The 19,282-nt window shown below is 38.9% G+C and overlaps 2 protein-coding genes across 2 annotated transcripts; both read right to left on the bottom strand.

Moving 5' to 3' along the window:
* Positions 1-5,821: 5,821 nt before the first annotated feature.
* Positions 5,822-6,432, bottom strand: LOC101670952 (nucleoside diphosphate kinase B-like). The gene has a single exon (XM_045088851.1). The coding sequence runs from the start codon at positions 6,416-6,418 to the stop codon at positions 5,960-5,962; it is 459 nt and encodes a 152-aa protein (XP_044944786.1). The 5' UTR covers positions 6,419-6,432; the 3' UTR covers positions 5,822-5,959.
* Positions 6,433-12,560: 6,128 nt separating this feature from the next.
* LOC101678480 (olfactory receptor-like protein OLF4) lies at positions 12,561-13,400 on the bottom strand. The gene is made up of 2 exons (XM_045077563.1): positions 13,046-13,400; positions 12,561-12,760 (listed from the first exon to the last, which is right to left on the bottom strand). Exons 1-2 carry the CDS (start codon positions 13,398-13,400, stop codon positions 12,561-12,563), a joined length of 555 nt encoding a protein of 184 aa, XP_044933498.1.
* Between the last annotated feature and the right edge of the window lie 5,882 nt (positions 13,401-19,282).

The following is a 19,282-nucleotide window of genomic DNA, read 5'->3' as shown; positions in this document are numbered from 1 at the left end:
AAAGCAAAATAAAATAAAAGGTATCCAAATGGCAATGAAGAATTCCAACTCTCTCTCTTCTCAGATGACATGATTCTTTATATGGAAAACCCAAAAGACTCCACCCCTAAACTACTAGAACTCATAAAGCAATTCAGCAACGTGGCAGGATACAAAGTCAATATACAGAAATCAGTGACTTTCTTATACACGAACAATGAAAATACAGAAAGGGAAATTAGAGAATCTATTCCATTTACTATAGCAACAAGAACCATAAGAAACCTGGGAATAAACCTACCAAAGAGGTAAAGGATCTGTACTCAAGGAATTACAGAACACTCATGAAAGAAATTGAAGAAGACACAAAAAGATGGAAGACCATTCCATGCTCTTGGATCGGAAGAATAAACATTGTTAAAATGTACTGTCTAGAGCAATCAATAATTTTTGTGCCATTCCGACCAAAATTCCACTGGTATTTTTAAGAGACCTGGAGAAAATAATCCTAAAATGTATATGGAATCCAAAGCGAACCCAAGTCACTAAGGAAATGTTGAAAAACAAAAATAAAACTGGGGGCATCACATTACCTGATTTCAAGCTTTACTACAAAGCTCTGATCACCAAGACAGCATGGTACTAGCATAAGAACAGACACATAGACCAGTGGAACAGAGTAGAGAGCCCACATATAAACCATCAACTCTATGGTCAAATAATCTTTGACAAAAGAGGAAAAAAATATACAATGGAAAAAAGTCAGCCTCTTCAATAATGGTGCTGGGAAAACTGGACAGCTATATGTAGAAGAATGAAACTCGACCATTCACTTACACCGTACACAAAGATAAACTCAAAATGGATAAAAGATCTCAACGTGAGACAACAATCCATCAGAATCCTAGAGGAGAATATTGGCAGTAATCTCTTCGATATCAGCCACAGAAACTTCTTTCAAGATATGTCTGCAAAGGCAAAGGAAACAAAAGCGAAGATGAACTTTTGGGACTTCATCAAAATCAAAAGCTTCATCACAGCAAAGAAAGAGTCAACAAAACAAAGAGGCAACCTATGGGATGGGATAATATATTTGCAAATGACAGTACAGACAAAGGGTTGATATCCAGAATATATAAAGAACTCCTCAAACTCAACACACACAAAACAGACAATCATATCAAAAAATGGGCAGAATATATGACCAGACACTTCTCCCATGAAGACATACAAATGGCTATCAGACACATGAAGAAATGATTATTATCACTAGCCATCAGGGATATTCAAATTAAAGCACATTGAGATTCCCTCAAGAAATTAAAAATAGAGCTTCCCTATGACCCTGCAATTTCACTACTGGGTACTTACCCCAAAAATACAGATGGGGTACATCTGCACCCCAATGTTTATAGCAACAATGGCCATGGTCGCCATACAGTGGAAAGAATAAAGATGCACTTCAATGGACGAATAGATAAAGAAGATGTGGTCCATATACACTATGGATTATTATGCCTCCATCAGAAAGGATGGATACCCAACTTTTGTAGCAACATGGATGCGACTGAAATAGATTATGCTGAGTTAAATAAGTCAAGCAGAGAGAGTCAATGATCATATGGTTTCACTTATTTGTGGAGCATAACAAATAGCATGGAGGACATGGCGAATTAGAGAGGTGAAGGGAGTTGGGGCAACTTGGAAGGGGAGATGTAAAGAAATATTAAAAATAAAACAAAAATAAAAAATTAAAATCATGAAGTTATAAAAAAGAAAAAATTTAAAAATAAAGAAAATATAACAAAAAGGAAATTATATATATATATATCTATATATATATATATATACATACATACATTAGACTAATGAATAGAACAGGGTCACCCAGTTATTTTTAGAGCATTTTGGTCTCTTATGAGAAACTATCTTCCAAAAATTTAAGGAATGAAAAACATATATATGGTAAACAGAAGTAAGGGATGGAATATGACTATAAAGATGAATTTGTTTTTTATTTCTTTTTTGTATTAATTTTTAATTTTTATTTTGTTTATTTTTTTTTATATATTTACTTTTTTAAAGATTTATTTTTTATTTATTTTCCACATAACAGTATTCATTATTGTTGCACCACACCAAGTGCTCCAGGCAATCTGTGCCCTCTCTAATACCCACCACCTGGTTCCCCCAATCTCCTACCCCCTGTCCCTTCAAAACCCTCAGGTTGTTTTTCAGAGTCCATAGTCTCTCATGGTTCACCTCCCCCCCAATTTCCCTCATCTCCCTTCCCCTCTTCATCTCCCCATGTCCTCCATGTTATTTGTTATGCTCCACAGATAAGAGACACCATATGATACTTGACTTTCTCTGCTTGACTTATTTCACTCAGCATAACCTCTTCCAGTCCTGTCGACGTTGCTACAAAGGTTGGGTATCCGTCCTTTCTGATGGAGGCATAATACTCCATAGTGTATATGGACCACATCTTCCTTATCTATTCGTCCATTAAAGGGCATCTTGGTTCTTTCCACAGTTTGGTGAACATGGCCAATGCTGCTATAAACATTGGGGTACAGATGGCCCTTCTTTTCACTACATCTGTACCTTTGGGATAAATACTCAGTAGTGCAATTGCAGGGTCATAGGAAAGTTCTACTTTTAATTTCTTGAGGAATCTCCACACTGTTCTCCAAAGTGGCTGCACCAACTTGCATTCCCACCAACAGTGGAAGAGGGTACCCCTTTCTCCACATCGCCTCCAACACATGTTGTTTCCTGTCGTGCTAATTTTGGCCTTTCTAATTTTTGTAAGGTGGTATCTCAATGTGGTTTTAATTTGAATTTCCCTGATGGCTAGGGATAATGAACATATTTTCATGTGTCTGATAGCCATTTGTATGTCTTCATTGGAGAAGTGTCTGTTCATATCTTCTGCCCATTTTTTGATATGATTGTCTGTTTTGTTTGTTTTGTGTTTCAGAAGTGTTTTTGTTTGTTTGTTTGTTTTTTAATTTTTTATTTTTATAAACATATATTTTTATCCCCAGGGGTAAAGGTCTGTGAATCACCAGGTTTACACACTTCATAGCACTCACCAAAGCACATACCCTCCCCAATGTCCATAATACCACCCCCTTCTCCCAACGACCCTCCCCCAGCAAACCTCAGTTTGTTTTGTGAGATTAAGAGTCACTTATGGTTTGTCTCCCTCCCAAATCCATCTTGTTTCATTGATTCTTCTTCTACCCACTTAAGCCCCCATGTTGCATCACCACTTCCTCATATCAGGGAGATCATATGATAGTTGTCTTTCTCTGCTTGACTTATTTCGCTAAGCATGATACGCTCTAGTTCCATCCATGTTGTCGCAAATGGCAAGATTTCATTTCTTTTGATGGCTGCATAGTATTCCATTGTGTATATGTACCACATCTTCTTGATCCATTCATCTGTTGATGGACATCTACGTTCTTTCCATAGTTTGGTTATTGTGGACATTGCTGCTATAAACATTCAGGTGCACGTGCCCCTTTGGATCACTACGTTTGTATCTTTAGGGTAAATACCCAGTAGTGCAATTGCTGGGTCATAGGGCAGTTCTATTTTCAACATTTTGAGGAACCTCCATGCTGTTTTCCAGAGTGGCTGCACCAGCTTGCATTCCCACCAACAGTGTAGGAGGGTTCCCCTTTCTTTGCATCCTCGCCACCATCTGTCATTTCCTGACTTGTTGATTTTAGCCATTCTGACTGGTGTGAGGTGATATCTCATTGTGGTTTTGATTTGTATTTCCCTGATGCCGAGTGATATGGAGCACTTTTTCATGTGTCTGTTCGCCATCTGGATGTCTTCTTTGCAGAAATGTCTGTTCATGTCCTCTGCCCATTTCTTGATTGGATTATTTGTTCTTTGGGTGTTGAGTTTGCTAAGTTCTTTATAGATTCTGGACACTAGTCCTTTATCTGATATGTTGTTTGCAAATATCTTCTCCCATTCTGTCAGTTGTCTTTTGATTTTGTTAACTGTTTCCTTTGCTGTGCAAAAGCTTTTGATCTTGATGAAATCCCAATAGTTCATTTTTGCCCTTGCTTCCCTTGCCTTTGGCATTGTTTCTAGGAAGATGTTGCTGCGGCTGAGGTCGAAGAGGTTGCTGCCTTTGTTCTCCTCAAGGATTTTGATGGATTCCTTTCACACATTGAGGTCCTTCATCCATTTTGAGTCTATTTTTGTGTGTGGTGTAAGGAAATGGTCCAATTTCATTTTTCTGCATGTGGCTGTCCAATTTTCCCAGCACCATTTATTGAATAGGCTGTCTTTTTTCCATTGGACAGTCTTTCCTGCTTTGTTGAAGATTAGTTGACCATAGAGTTGAGGGTCTATTTCTGGGCTCTCTATTCTGTTCCATTGATCTATGTGTCTGTTTTTGTGCCAGTACCATGCTGTCTTGATGATGACAGCTTTGTAAAAGAGCTTGAAATCCGGAATTGTGATGCCACCAACTTTGTTTTCTTTTTCAATATCCTTTTGGCTATTCGAGGTCTTTTCTGGTTCCATATAAATTTTAGAATTATTTGTTCCATTTCTTTGAAAAAGATGGATGGTACTTTGATAGGAATTGCATTAAATGTGTAGATTGCTTTAGGTAGCATAGACATTTTCACAATATTTATTCTTCCAATCCAGGAGCATGGAACATTTTTCCATTTCTCTGTGTCTTCCTCAATTTCTTTCATGAGTACTTTATAGTTTTCTGAGTATAGATTATTTGCCACTTTTGTTAGGTTTATTCCTAGGTATCTTATGGTTTTGGGTGCAATTGTAAATGGGATTGACCCCTTAATTTCTCTTTCTTCTGCCTGTTGTTGGTGTAGAGAAATGCAACTGATTTCTGTGCATTGATTTTATATCCTGACACTTTACTGAATTCCTGTATAAGTTCTAGCAGTTTTGCAGTGGAGTCTTTTGGGTTTTCCACATATAGTATCATATCATCTGTGAAGAGTGGTAATTTGACTTCTTCTTTGCCGATTTGGATGCCTTTAATTTCCTTTTGTTGTCTGATTGCTGAGGCTAGGACCTCTAGTACTATGTTGAATAGCAGTGGTGATAATGGACATCCCTGCCGTGTTCCTGACCTTAGCGAAAAAGCTTTCATTTATTCTCCATTGAGAATGATATTTGCGATGGGTTTTTCATAGATGGCTTTGATGATATTGAGGTATGTGCCCTCTATCCCTACACTTTGAAGAGTTTTGATCAGGAAGGGATGCTGTACTTTGTCAAATGCTTTTTCAGCATCTATTGAGAGTATCATATGGTTCTTTTTCTTTCTTTTATTGATGTGTTGTATCACATTGACTGATTTGCGGATGTTGAACCAACCTTGCAGCCCTGGAATAAATCCCACTTGGTCGTGGTGAATAATCCTTTTAATGTACTATTGAATCCTATTGGCTAGTATTTTGTTGAGTATTTCGCATCTGTGTTCATCAAGGATATTGGTCTATAGCTCTCTTTTTTGATGGGATCCTTGCCTGGTTTGGGGATCAAGGTGATGCTGGCCTCATAAAATGAGTTTGGAAGTTTTCCTTCCATTTCTATTTTTTGGAACAGTTTCAGGAGAATAGGAATTAGTTCTTCTTTAAATGTTTGGTAGAATTCCCCCGGGAAGCCATCTGGCCCTGGGCTTTTGTTTGTTTGGAGATTTTTAATGACTGTTTCAATCTCCTTACTGGTTATGGGTCTGTTCAGGTTTTCTATTTCTTCCTGGTTCAGTTGTGGTAGTTTATATGTTTCTAGGAATGCATCCATTTCTTCCAGATTGTCAAATTTGTTGGCGCCATTTCCAAAGGCTTTCTTGGTAAGTAGGTTTTAGAAAAGAAAGATTGATTCTATTATTTCCAAGTCACTGGAATGAAGACCTATGTCCAGGGACACGTCAAGTGGGGCCAAAGGGGACTGAGGCTTTGTCCGCCTTTTATTCATAGATCCAGTCAAAAGCACAAGACTTGTAATCCACCAACTCTTCAGGCTTGAACCAAAGGCTGATTTCTTTCTCCGCACTTTTCACTGAATTACTGCCATGAATGATGTTCCTGCCAACTTGAATGCAGAAGACCCCACGAATGGTGCCTGGTTTAGAATCCGCTGGGTTGGTCTCCCCAAGCATCATCTGCCCCATCTTCACCATATTCAGTACCTCCCAGACCATGGCCACAACCGGCCCGGAGTTCATGTACTTCACCAGCCCTGGGAAGAAGGGACGGTCCTTCAGGTCAATGTAGTGCTGCTTCAGGAGCTCCTGAGAGGCCTGCAGGAACTTCATGGCCACGAGGTGGAACCCCTTCTGCTCGAAGTGCTTGATGATCTCGCCCACCAGGCTGTGCTGCACGCCATCCGGCTTGATGGCGATGAACGTGCGCTCCTGGTGGGCCATGGCCAGGAAGCAGGCTGGGAGACAAGACTGTAATTCTCTTTTTTGATAGGATCCTTGTCTGGCTTTTGGGTCAAGATGATGCTGCCTCATTAAATGAGTTTGGAAGTTTTCCTTCCATTTCTATTTTGTGGAACAGCTTCAGGAGAATAGAAATTAATTCTTCTTTAAGTGTTTGGTAGAAATCCCCTGGGAAGCCATTTGTCCCTGGGCTTTGTTGGGAGATTTTCTTTTTTTAATTAATTAACATATTTATTTATTTTCAGCATAACAGTATTAATTGTTATTGCACCACACCCAGTGCTTCATGCAACCCATATCCTCTCCAATACCACAACCTGGTTCTCCCAACCTCCCACCCCCTGCCCCTTCAAAACACTTGGGTTGTTTTTCAGAGTCCATAGGCTCTCATGGTTCACCTCCCCTTCCAATTTCCCTCAACTGCCTTCTCCTCTCCATCTTCCCTTGTCCTCCATGCTATTTGTTATGCTCTACAAATAAGTAAAACCATATGATAATTGACCTCTCTGCTTGACTTATTTCACTCAGCATAATCTCTTTCAGTCTTGTCCATGTTGCTACAAAAGTTGGGTATTCGTCCTTTCTGATGGAGGCATAATACTCCATAGAGTATATGGACCACATCTTCCTTATCCATTCGTCCATTGAAGGGCATCTTGGTTCTTTCCACAGTTTGGCGACCGTGGCCAATGCTGCTATAAACATTGGGGTACAGATGGCCCTTCTTTTCACTACATCTGTATCTTTGGGGTAAATACCCAAGAGCGCAATTGCAGGGTCATAGGGAAGATCTATTTTCAATTTCTGGAGGAATCTCCACACTGTTTTCCAAAGAGGCTGTACCAATTTGCATTCCCACCAACAGTGTAAGAGGGTTCCCATTTCTCCACATCCTCTCCAACACATGTTGTTTTCAGTCTTGCTAATTTTGGCCATTCTATCTGGTGTAAGGTAGTATCTCAATGTGGTTTTAATTTGCATCTCCCTGACGGCTTCTCCAATGAAGACATACAAATGGCTATCAGACACATAAAAAAATGTTCATCATCACTGATAGGGGATTTTTAGACTGCTTCAATCTCTTTACTGGTTATGGATTTATTCAGGTTTTCTATTTCTTCCTCATTCTGTTGTGGTAATTTATATGTCTCTAGGAATGCATCCAATTCTTCCAGATTGTCAAATTTTCTGGCAAAGAGTTGCTCATAATATGTTCTTATAATTGTTGTATTTCTTTGGTGTTGGTTGTGATCTCTCCTCTTTCATTCATGATTTTATTTATTTGCGTCCTTCCTCTTTTATTTTTGATAAGTATGGCCAGGAGATCATCAATCTTATAAAATCTTTCAAAGAACCAACTCCTAGTTTCATTGAGTTGTTCTATTGTTTTTTTTTTCTTTGGTTTTTATTTCATTAATTTCTTTGTTGTTCTTTCTCCAGCTCCTGTAAGTGCAGGATTAGGTTGTGTAATTGAAACCTTTCTTGTTTCATGATAAAGGTTTGTACTGCTCTATATTTTCCTCTAAGTAATGCCTTTGCTGTGCCCCGAAGATTTTGAACCATTATGTTTCCATTATCATTTGTTTCCATAAATTTTTAAACTCTTCTTTAATTTCCTAGTTGACCCATTCATTCTTTAAAAGGATTCTCTTTAGTTTCCATGTATTTTGATTCTTTCCAAATTTCCTATCTTCAGAGCACTGTGGTCTGAAAATATGCAGGGAATGATCCCAATCCTTTGATACCGATTTAGACCTGATTTATGACCCAAGATGTGATCTATTCTGGACAATATTCCATGTGCACTAGAGAAGAATTTGTATTCTGTTGCTTTGGGATGGAATATTCCGAATATATTTGTGATGTCTCTCTGGTCCAGTGTGTCCTTTAAGGCCTTTATTTCCTTGTTGATATTTTACTTGGATAATCAGTCCATTTCAGTGAGGGGAGTATTAAAGTCCCCTACTATATTGTATTATTGTTGATGTGTTTCTTTGATTTTGTTATTAATTTGTTTATGTCATTGGCTGCTCCCACATTAGGGACATAGATATTTAAAATTGTTAGATCTTCTTGTTGCACAGACCCTTTGTGTAGTATATAGTGTCCTTAATCATCTCTTATTATAGTCTTTACAATAAAATATAATTGATCTGATATAAAGAAAGCCCAGCTTTCTTTTGATGTCCATTATTAGCATGGTAAGTTGTTTTCCACCCCCTCACTTTAAAACTGGAGGTGTCTTGGGTCTAAAATGAGTTTCTTGCAGGCAACATATAGATGCATTTTGTTTTTTTATCCATTCTGATATCCGTGTCTTTTGATTGTGTTTAGACCATTTACATTCAGGGTTAACTATTGAGAGATATGAATTTAGTGCCATTGTATTGCCTGTAAAGTGACTGTTACTGTATATTGTTTCTGTTCCTTTCTGTTTTACTACCTTTAGGCTCTCTTTGCTTAGAGGACCCCTTTTAATATTTCCTGTAGAGCTGGTTGGTGTTTACCAATTGTTTTAGTTTTTGTTTGTCCTGGAAGCTTTTTATCTCTCCACCTATTTTCAATGAAAACCTAGCTGGATATAGTATTCTTGGCTGCATATTTTTCTCATTTAGTGCTCTGAATATATCATGCCTGTTCTTTCTGGCCTGCCAGGTCTTGGCAGATAAGTCTGCTGTCAGTCTCATATTTTTACCATTGTATGTTACAGACTTCTTGTCCTGGACTGCTTTCAGGATTTTCTCTTTGTTGCTAAGATTTGTAAATTTTACTATTAGATGACAGTGTGTGGACCTATTCTTATCTTGAGGGGTTTCTCTGTGCCTCCTGAAATTTTTTAAAGGTTTTATATAATTATTTGACAGACAGAGAGAGATCACAAGTAGGCAGAGAGAGAGGAAGGGAAGCAGGCTCCCTGCCTAGCAGAGAGCCCAATGTGGGACTCGATCCCAGGACCCTGGGATCATGACCTAAAGGCAGAGGCTTTAACCCACTGAGCTACCCAGGCACCCCTGTGCCTCCTGAATTTTGATGCTTGTTCCCTTTGCCATATTAGGGAAATTCTCTATAATAATTCCCTTCAGTATACCTTCTGCTCCCCTCTCTGTTTCTTCTTCTTCTGGAGTCCCAATTATTCTAATGTTTCATCTTATGGTATCACTTATCTTTTGAATTCTCCCCTTGTGGTCCAGTGGTTGTTTGTCTCTCTTTTGCTCAGCTTATTTATTCTCTGTCATTTGGTCTTCTATATTACTAATTCTCTCTTCTGCCTCATTTATCCTAGCAACAAGAGCCTCGATTTTTTATTGCATCTCATTAATAGCTTTTTTGATTGCAACATGGTTAGATTTTAGTTCTTTTATTTCTCCAGACAGGGTTTCTCTAATATCTTCCAAGCCTTTTTCGAGCCCAGCTAGCACCTTGAGAATCATCATTCTGAGTTCTAGACCTGACATATTACCAATGTCCATATTGATTAGGTCTCTAGCCTTCAGTATTGCCTCTTGTACATTTTTTGTGGTGAGTTTTTCCGCCTTGTCATTTTATCCAGATAAGAATATATGAAAGAGCAAAGACAATTCTGAAAGGGTGGGAAAGACCCCAGGAAAATGTGCTTTAAACAAATCAGAGGAGACCCCAAATCATGGAGGGATGAAAGGGGATAAAAAGAAGTTTAGAAAAGAAAAAACATATTAAAAGAGAAAAAAAAAAGAAAATATATATATATATTAGATTGATGAATAGAACAAATTCACCCACTTAATATTGGGAGTATTTTGGTCTCTTAGAAGAAACTACCTCCCAAAATTTTAAAGAATAAAAATATATATATAAGGGTAAACACAATAAAGGGATGGAATATGATTATAAAGATGAAAAATAATTTTTTTAATTTCTAAAAAAGGAATTGATACATTGGTTGGGAGAATAAAGAAAAAAAAAGTGGAGAGAATTTGCTCAGGCTGGAGACTAGAACAAAGCCCTATGCTAGATTTAGTGTATATTTTTATCTATTAGAAGAAGTTGTATCCCAAATTTTTTTAGAAAAAAATAAACTATGTGTATACAAAAATATACGTCAAGCAGAGAGAGTCAATTATCATATAGTTTCACTTATTTGTGGAGCATAACAAATAACATGGAGGACAAGGGGAGATGGAGAGGAGAAGGCAATTGAGGGAAATTGGAAGGGGAGGTGAACCATGAGAGACTAGGAACTCTGAAAAACAATCTGAGGGTTTTGAAGGGGCAGGGGGTAGGAGGTTGGGGGAACCAGGTGGTGGGTATTAGGGAGGGCATGGATTGCATGTAGCACTGTGTGTGGTGCAAAAACAATGAATACTGTTGCGCTGAAAAGAAATTTAAAAATTTTAAAAAGAAGTTAGATACAATGAAGGATAAAATGTGACTATAATAATAAAGGTTCAAAAAAGATTTTATTTGAAAGGTATTATTAAGATAAACTAGTTTAAAAATTTAAAAGAGAAAAGGGTAAAAGTTTATAAAAATTAGCATAGGAAAAAATAAAATTAAAAAATTAGTTACCTTTGCAAGACTAAGGAATCACGGGAACAAAGCCATGAATTCCAGGCTTTGTTTTCTCCTCCTCTGGAAACCCACTGTTCTCCTTGGTAATTGAACTTGGGAGGGGCCTGTTGTAATGATTCTTTTTTTTTTTTTCAGCAGTATTCATTATTTTTTCACCACACCTAGTGCTCCATGCAATCCCTGCCCTCTATAATTCCCACCACCTGGTACCCCAACCTCCCACCACCACCACTTCAAACCCCTCAGATTGTTTTTCAGATTCTTAAGTGTCTTTACCCCAGGTGGAATTGCACCACCCTTACCAGGGGCCAGGCTAAGTAATCAGCTCAGGTTCCCTTTCTGGAGCTTTTGTTCCCTGAACACTTTCTGTAGAGTTCTGGAGGACAGGAATGAAAATGGCGGCCTCCCAATACCTGGGCTGGAGGAGCCGAGAGCTCGGGGCCCCCCTCTTCAGTGTGCCCTCAGAGAAAAGTGTTCAATCACTCCCATTTCCCTGGCCTCCATCTGCACTCTGAGATCACCCAACCTGTGACCAAGCATCTCTGTCTCTGGCACACAGCCCCACCTTGAGTCTCTGAACACTGCAGATTCCGGAGCTCTTCTAGGGGAGTCTCCCTGGGTCTTGTGGGGTCCCAGCTCACAGAGCAGTGACCTATGCCATGGATCATGATAAGGTAACCCCAAGTTGAGAGATCACTCCTTGGCTCTGTCTCTGTAGCTGGCTTCCCTGCTCTAATAACTGCAAGCTCTGGGACATTCAGACACCCCTGATGCTTCTGTGACCCCAAGGGATCTGAGACCATGCTGTCCCCGTGTGGGCTTCACTCTGGTTTAGCCTCTGGAGTGATGTCCCTCAGTGGAACAGACTTTTAAATGTTCTGATTTTGTTCTCCATTGCTCCGCTGCTTGCCAGAAGCTGGCCCCTCTCCCCACGGTCTATAATCCCGTCACTTTGGATTCACTTCTCCACCGGTCCTACCTTTCAGAAAGTGGTCGAATTTCTGTTTCTAGAATTGCTGTTCTTCTTCTCTTTGATCTCCTGTTGGATTTATAGGTGTTCAGAATGGTTTGATAAGCTATCTAGCTGATCTCTTGCTATCGGATGTTGTCTCAGCCTGCTATTTCTCTGCCATCTTAACTCCACCCTGTGATCTCAGATTGTTACAAAAATAGCTGTGGTGCCTAAGACCAGCTTTCCCATAGAAGTACTATTCAGTCAATCAAAAGAAAAAATAATCACTATGCTATATTTTATTTGAGAAGAAATTATTCCTAACACATTTGTGTAGTCTTTTGAATAAGTGACAATGTCCAATTCTTCATATCCAAGCTGAGAAATGTATTTGATACATAGGAAAATGACAAAGAGAAAATTTCTTGAGTATCAGACATATCACAAAGCTTAACAAAATAAGTTACATATATTGTATGAGACATCAAAATCAAAAACAAACAAATTCTAGGAAATAAATTAAGGAAACAAGCTCTACTTGCACCCTCGATATAAAAAGTCACAACTTCTGACTCAAAGGTTTTGGACACTGCAATCAAGGAATTTCTTCAGCCCCAAGATTATTTACCCTTTTAGAGCTGCAATCCCTAAGAATCTCATCAGAGCCTTCTTTATGTCTTTGTTCCTCAGGCTGTAGATGAAGGGGTTCAGCATAGGTGTGACCACAGTGTACATCACTGAGGCTACTGCACCTGAGTGGGAGCTTTGGGTAGCAGCAGAACTAAAGTACAATCCTAAGCTTGTACAGTAAAATAAGGAGACAACTGAGAGGTGAGATGCACAAGTGGAAAATGTTTTATACTTGCCCTGAGCTGATGAGATCCCACATATGGAGGAAACTATCTTAGCATAAGAGTAAAGGATCCCAGTGAGGGGAGCACCACCCAGCAACATAGCTGAAAAATACATCACCATATTATTAATAAAGGTGTCAGAACATGCAAGTTGGATCATCTGATTGAGTTCACAGAAAAAGTGCGGGATTTCCACCTTTGTACAGAAGGACAGCCGCAATAGCATTAAGGTTTCTAACAAGGAATGCAGGAAACTTGTGCCCCAAGTCACTAGAACCAGCAGTCCACAGAGCCAGGGGTTCATGATGACCATGTACTGGAGGGGGTGACAGATGGCCACAAAGCGGTCATAAGCCATTACAGTCAGGAGAAAGACATCTAATCCTGAAAAGAGTAGGAAAAAATACATCTGGATGAGGCAGCCTTCATATGTGATCACTTTGTTCTGTGTCTGGATGTTTATCAGCATCTTGGGGACAGTGGTGGAGGTGAAACAGATGTCTGCAAAGGACAGGTTGGCCAAGAAGAAGTACATGGGAGTGTGGAGGTGGGAGTCAGAGCTGACAGCGAGGATGAGGAGCAGATTTCCAAACACAGTGATCAGGTACATGGAGAGAAAAAGCCCGAATATGAGGGGCTGCAGTTCTGGGTCCTCTGATAATCCCAGAAGAAGAAATTTTGACATTCCTGTATTGTTTCCTGGGTCCATTGGTGGAGGTGACTACCACTCTAGGGGAAATAACAAAATTAATTTTTACAGAAATGAGCATTGCTTACATTGTGGAAAAACTACAGTTTATGTTTTCCATCATGAAATTAATTTCAATATTTTGTGAATGGATCTGGGCCCCTTGAGAGGATCCCTAGTTCCTCTCTGATTAGGAATTTCCATCCAAACATAAGATTTCCTCTGTTCCCCAACAGGTCAGTTATTATACAGTTTTAATAAGAAATTATCTCATACATTTTAGGAAATCTAGAGTGTTGACAATGCTTCAGAAATACCTAGGCATTAAGTAGACTGTGCTGAAAAGCAATAATCCCTATAATTCAAGGATGGTGATAGGATGGAAGCAAGTGTAAGACTAAACAATCGTGAGATGGGGACAGACGCTATGAAAAAAAAAAAAAGAAGCAGGTTAAAGGAGACAGTGAATGGGGTGTTATGGTGGGTGTTCAGGTAAGACTGGCTAAGAAGGTAATTTTGAACAGTCACTTCAAAGAAGAGAAAGTGGAATACAGAAGGTCTTCCTGGCAGAGGGAGCAGTCATCTCAAAGGCACTGAGGATCTGCTTCTGTCAGAAAATCAAGGCTCAGGAGGAAGCCAGCGTATTGTGTGGGTCGGTCATAAATGAGAGTGATGAGAGATGGTGGCAGTGAATTTTGTAGAATTTTGTAGAACCATGTGGCCTCATAGCTGCTTAAAGTTCAAGACACAGGGACTTCCTCATCCACAGTATGTACCTCTTGCACTTTATGAATCCAGTTACAATAGTAACTACAATAGTGTCCTGAAAATCCTGCCTTCGTATCATCTATTAATTGAGTTCAGCCTGTGTATTATATGGGTAACCTAGTAATAGAGGAGCCTGTGTATCCCTGCTCTGAGGAATGCTCTCATTCATCATGTTCCCCCTACACACACACTCATGCACACACACAAACACACACACACATTGTCACATACACAGAACACAGCATATCATCCCCTCCTGATGTGTATTATTCTATGCCGTTTTCACCACACCCGCCACCTGCCCCAGCACACTGCTTAGGATATGAATGGATACATATCATACACAAAATGTATGTAAACTTTACCTCAAGGAACATAGAAATAGTACCCAGAAATTCTTGTCTCTATATTCCCATGGTCAAATTATCTTGGGCCTCCATTTTGGAATGGACACCTTTTGACCTGTGTGTAAAGAACGTATAATAATTGTGTTCAATAAATGGAGAAAGAAAGAGAGAGGAAAGACGGAGAAATATATGGAGGGAGAGAGACATGAGATGGGCATAAAGAGCAAAATGGCCTAATGAGTTCAGTTGTCCTGAGAGTCTGTAAGGCAGGAAAGCTTTCTTGGTGCTGGTGGCATCCAATCCTAGTTAGATCACAATTGTACCCAGCAAAATTAATAAAAGTGCAAAAATAAATTGCCCAAAAGACAAAGGTAATGACATCTTTATGGTGAAACACCTTACAAATTGAATATCAAGAGAGAAAAATGAGTGAAGAGAATAAATCTACACTGCACAAAATTAGGAATTTTAATTACCAGACCACAAAAAGTAGAATTATTTTCTCCTGTGCGTTTCCATGTTTTTTAAATTTATTTATTTTTTCAGCGTAACAGTATTCATTGTTTTTGCACCACACCCAGTGCTCCATGCAATCCGTGCCCTCTATAATACCCACCACCTGGTTCCCACAACATCCCACCCTCCACCCCTTCAAAACCCTCAGACTGTTTTTCAGAGTTCATAGTCTCTCATGGTTCACCTCCCCTTCTAATTTCCCTCAACTGCCTTCTCCTCTCCATCTTCCCTTGTCCTCCATACTATTTGTTATGCTCCACAAATAAGTGAAACCATATGATAATTGACTCTCTCTGCTTGACTTATTTCACTGAGCATAGTCTCTTTCAGTCCTGTCCATGTTGCTACAAAAGTTGGGTTCGGTCCTTTCTGATGGAGGCATAATACTCCATAGTGTATATGGACCACATCTTCCTTATCCATTTGTCCATTGAAGGGCATCTTGGTTCCTTCCACAGTTTGGCGACTGTGGCCATTGCTGCTCTAAACAGTAGGGTACAGATGGCCTTTCTTTTCACTCCATCTGTATTTTTGGGGTAAATACCTAGGAGTGCAATTGCAGGGTCATAGGGAAGCTCTATTTTTAATTTATGGAGGAATCTCCACACTGTTCTCCAAAGGGGCTGCACCAACGTGCATTCCCACCAACAGTGGAAGAGGGTTCCCCTTTCTCCACATCCTCTCCAACACATGTTGTTTCCTGTCTTGCTAATTTTGGCCATTCTAACTGGTGTAAGGTGGCATCTCAATGTGGTTTTAATTTGAATTTCCCTGATGGCTAGTGATGATGAATATTTTTTCATATGTCTGATACCATTTGTATGTCTTCATACGTTTTCCATATTTTTTTAACCCACTGGTTTTTATTTCGTCCAATAGAGAATGAAGTGAGCCCTTTTATCACCTTTCTTATGTGACATTCTTCTGTGTTTATTTGTCATTCTTAGCCTTTGGGTTTTAGTCACTTTCTTGACAAGTCCATTGAGCACCGCTACTCACAGTTCTGTTCCTTGTCCAACTAGCAAAGGCCTATACTCTATAGAACCCTAGACACCCTGTGCAAATCTATCCTCTTACTTGAAATCTGCTCATGTGACATACCTGAAGACATTATCTTATACTCACATTTATCTCACAGCACTCTTGCCTATCACTCTAAGATAAGGACCAAAGAAGTAACAACTTCACCTGCACTGTCCATCTTTCTATTTATGTAAGTGATTGTATATGTACTTATATCGCAACAAATTCAAGAAAATGAGACCTTATGAAATACAAAGAATGACAGAAGAGATAAAACCAGGTTAAAGAGAGCAGTTTCAGTACAAGCACATTCAACAAATTCGAGGAGAGTTTAGATAACTAACTTGAAACATGACCTAGAGGAGCAGTAATTCCACAAAATAAACATGGATGAATAAGAAAATTGTCTAAGACCGTAAATACAAGGATATAACACAAAGTTCTTAGAAATCCATGTCTATGTATCTTATATATGCAATTATAGAGTGAATTTGTTTATCTTTAGATACTGGATTCATTTTGGCAATCTTCAATATAATAAACATGTTTTCCTGTAAAAACAAAAGGAAACCAAATTTCAGGCACAGAGAAGATGCTCTTTTAATTGTATTGGATGAATCAGGAATTAGGTCTCATTGAGAATATTTTATTTTATTCTCATTGAGAATAAAATAATTTTTTAAAGATTTTATTTATTTATTCATTCATTTATTTATTTACTTATTTATTTGTTTGTTTGAGAGAGAGAGAGAAACAGGGAGAGAGAGCACAGCAGGGAGAGTGGAAGAAAGAGAAGCAGGCTCTCTGCTGTGCAGGAAGTCTAATGTGGAACTCCATCCCAGGACCCCAAGATCATGACCTGAGCTTAAGGCAGTTGCTTAACCAGCTGAGTCAGCCAAGCACCCTGAGAATAAAAAAGAATATAAAAATGTATTTTAGTGTGGGAAGAAACAGTATCCAAAGTTTTAGTTTTATCTCATATAAATATATGTGGGACAAGTGTGCTTATGGAAGGTGAAGGTGGCTCTTGGTCAAATGTAAAAGAGAAAGCCTTCCAAGTGATGGCATTTCTATTTTAGAAATAGACCAAATAATTAAAGGCCAGAGGATGTCTCTGCATACAGAGACATAAACAATAATTGGAAATATGTATAAAAGATGATTTGTGAGCAATAAATATGCAGAAGTACATTGACTTTCCATTTTGGAAACAGGAATTCACTAGTGAAGAATATTAAGGTGACAAGTTCTTTCAGAAAAAAAACACTAGAAAAAGCAGTGGAGGGGATACATTATGACCAAGTCACAGACTTAACCACACAAAACATACACTCTCACACATTCTACACAAATACATCTACATATACTTTAAAAATCAGAGAGAGTCAATTATCATATGGTTTCACTTATTTGTGGAGCATAACAAATAGCATGGAGGACATGGGGAGTTAGAGAGGAGAAGGGAGTTGGGGGAGATTGGAAGGGGAGGTGAACCATGAGAGGCTATGGACTTTGAAAAACAATCTGAGGGTTTTGAAGGGGCGGGGGGTGGGAGGTTGGGGTACCAGTTGGTGGGTATTATAGAGGGCACGGATTGCATGGAGCACTGGGTATGGTGCAAAAATAGTGAATACTGTTATGCTGAAAATTAAAAATAAATTAAAAAAAAAGCAAAATGGCAAATAGCAAAATTGGTGGAATAAACAACAATTCTTTTTTGAAAGTGCACACACACACACACATACACACAACAACAACAACAACAACAACAACAACAACATCCAAAAAAAAAATCAAACCCAAAAAAACCTAGGAATAAAACTACTCTGATCCCACTATACAAACACCATAGACAATTTTCAATTGAAAACGTGAGTGACTAGCTAAACCAGACCATGTTCGGGCTCACAGGTTATGAGGTAATTGTAAAGGAAGCTGATTGACAAACCATTTTTCATATAATACAAGTAAAAAAATTTCATTTGAACGCTTGTGAGAGGAGGTACTGTGATATGTATGTTTCATGTACTGCTCTTGCATATATATGTCTGGGAGAATTCTTTTGTCTGGATTTACTCCTCAGTTTGGAAATGTAATCTAATACACCCTGACTTAAACTTGAAAAGACATGTTCTTACTTCACTGTATATCCCTCCACAGCTAATACTTGACTTTTTGGCTCCGGTTAATTGAAAAGATCCTTGGTCCCATATTCTAATTTTATGCTTCCCATGTCCCATTTAACTGGTTTTCCATTATTATGATTTAGTGGTTAGCACAGAACCTTGCATTTATGAGTACTATTCACTTCTCTATTTAACATCATAAATACACAAATGAATCAATCATAAATTTCTTAATCAAGCCAGAAAACAACCACAGCAAACTCTCAGCTCTGGGCTGGGCGGTACTGGACTAGCCCTCAGGTGACCTCAGCTAAAACATCTACTCACTAGACCTTCTTCTGCAGTCCCTACTGGGCAGTAAAATTCATCTAGATGGGGTCTCTAAGAGGAATGTCTCTACATGGAAATTAAAATACCTGTCTGGTTGGAAGATGATGGAGAATGAAGCTCTGTCCCCAGACAAGAGAGAAGGAATGGGTCAAACTCCAGTACCCCATCCACACTTAGGACTGCACAAGAAATGCCCCGGTCTTGTCAATTCTAATGTTCTCCGCCCTGTGGGACTGCAGCTGAGAAGGTATTTATAGCTGCTTTTGTCTGCTCATTAGGCATATTTCCCTCTTGTTCCTCCATCTTGTAGGCCCATGATTTCCCTGTGGGGCACTAGTGTGGACAGAAAGGAAAGTTTTCCTGTTGAATTTCTGTTACTAGTTACTACTACTACTGTTACCAGTGATAAGTCAGAAGTCAGTTTTCCTTACATCTTTTCTATACCTTCTTCTTCCTTTCAGAGATCTAAACTCCCAGCACCAGTCTTGAGTGAACATTTTCTCCTGTTTAAGACTGAGAAATTGGTCCTGGCTAGGTCCCTTTGTCCTTCAAAACATTGACTTGTGATGAATGATAACCCTGATTTCTTTAGAAAGTTACTTTAGCTTTTTTCAACAGAGATGCAAAATTTGTTCTTTTTTTGAGATTTTATTCATTTATTTGACAGCAAGAGACACAGAAAAAGAGAAAACAC

The sequence above is a fragment of the Mustela putorius genome, unplaced genomic scaffold, assembly GCF_011764305.1.
Source record: "Mustela putorius furo isolate JIRA1106 unplaced genomic scaffold, ASM1176430v1.1 tig00000095_pilon_pilon_pilon, whole genome shotgun sequence".
NCBI classification, from domain to species: Eukaryota; Metazoa; Chordata; class Mammalia; order Carnivora; family Mustelidae; genus Mustela; species Mustela putorius.
This window is presented reverse-complemented; position numbering and strand designations above follow the sequence as displayed.

Excerpts from the sequence above, each read along its gene's own strand:
- LOC101670952 (XM_045088851.1), bottom strand. The coding sequence starts at position 6,418 with ATGGCCCACCAGGAGCGCACGTTCATCGCCATCAAGCCGGATGGCGTG.
- LOC101678480 (XM_045077563.1), bottom strand. The coding sequence starts at position 13,400 with ATGTACCTGATCACTGTGTTTGGAAATCTGCTCCTCATCCTCGCTGTC. Across the intron at positions 12,761-13,045 it reads TCTAGTGACTTGGGGCACAA|TTGTCTCCTTATTTTACTGT; the intron begins GTTTCCTGCATT and ends CTCACCTCTCAG.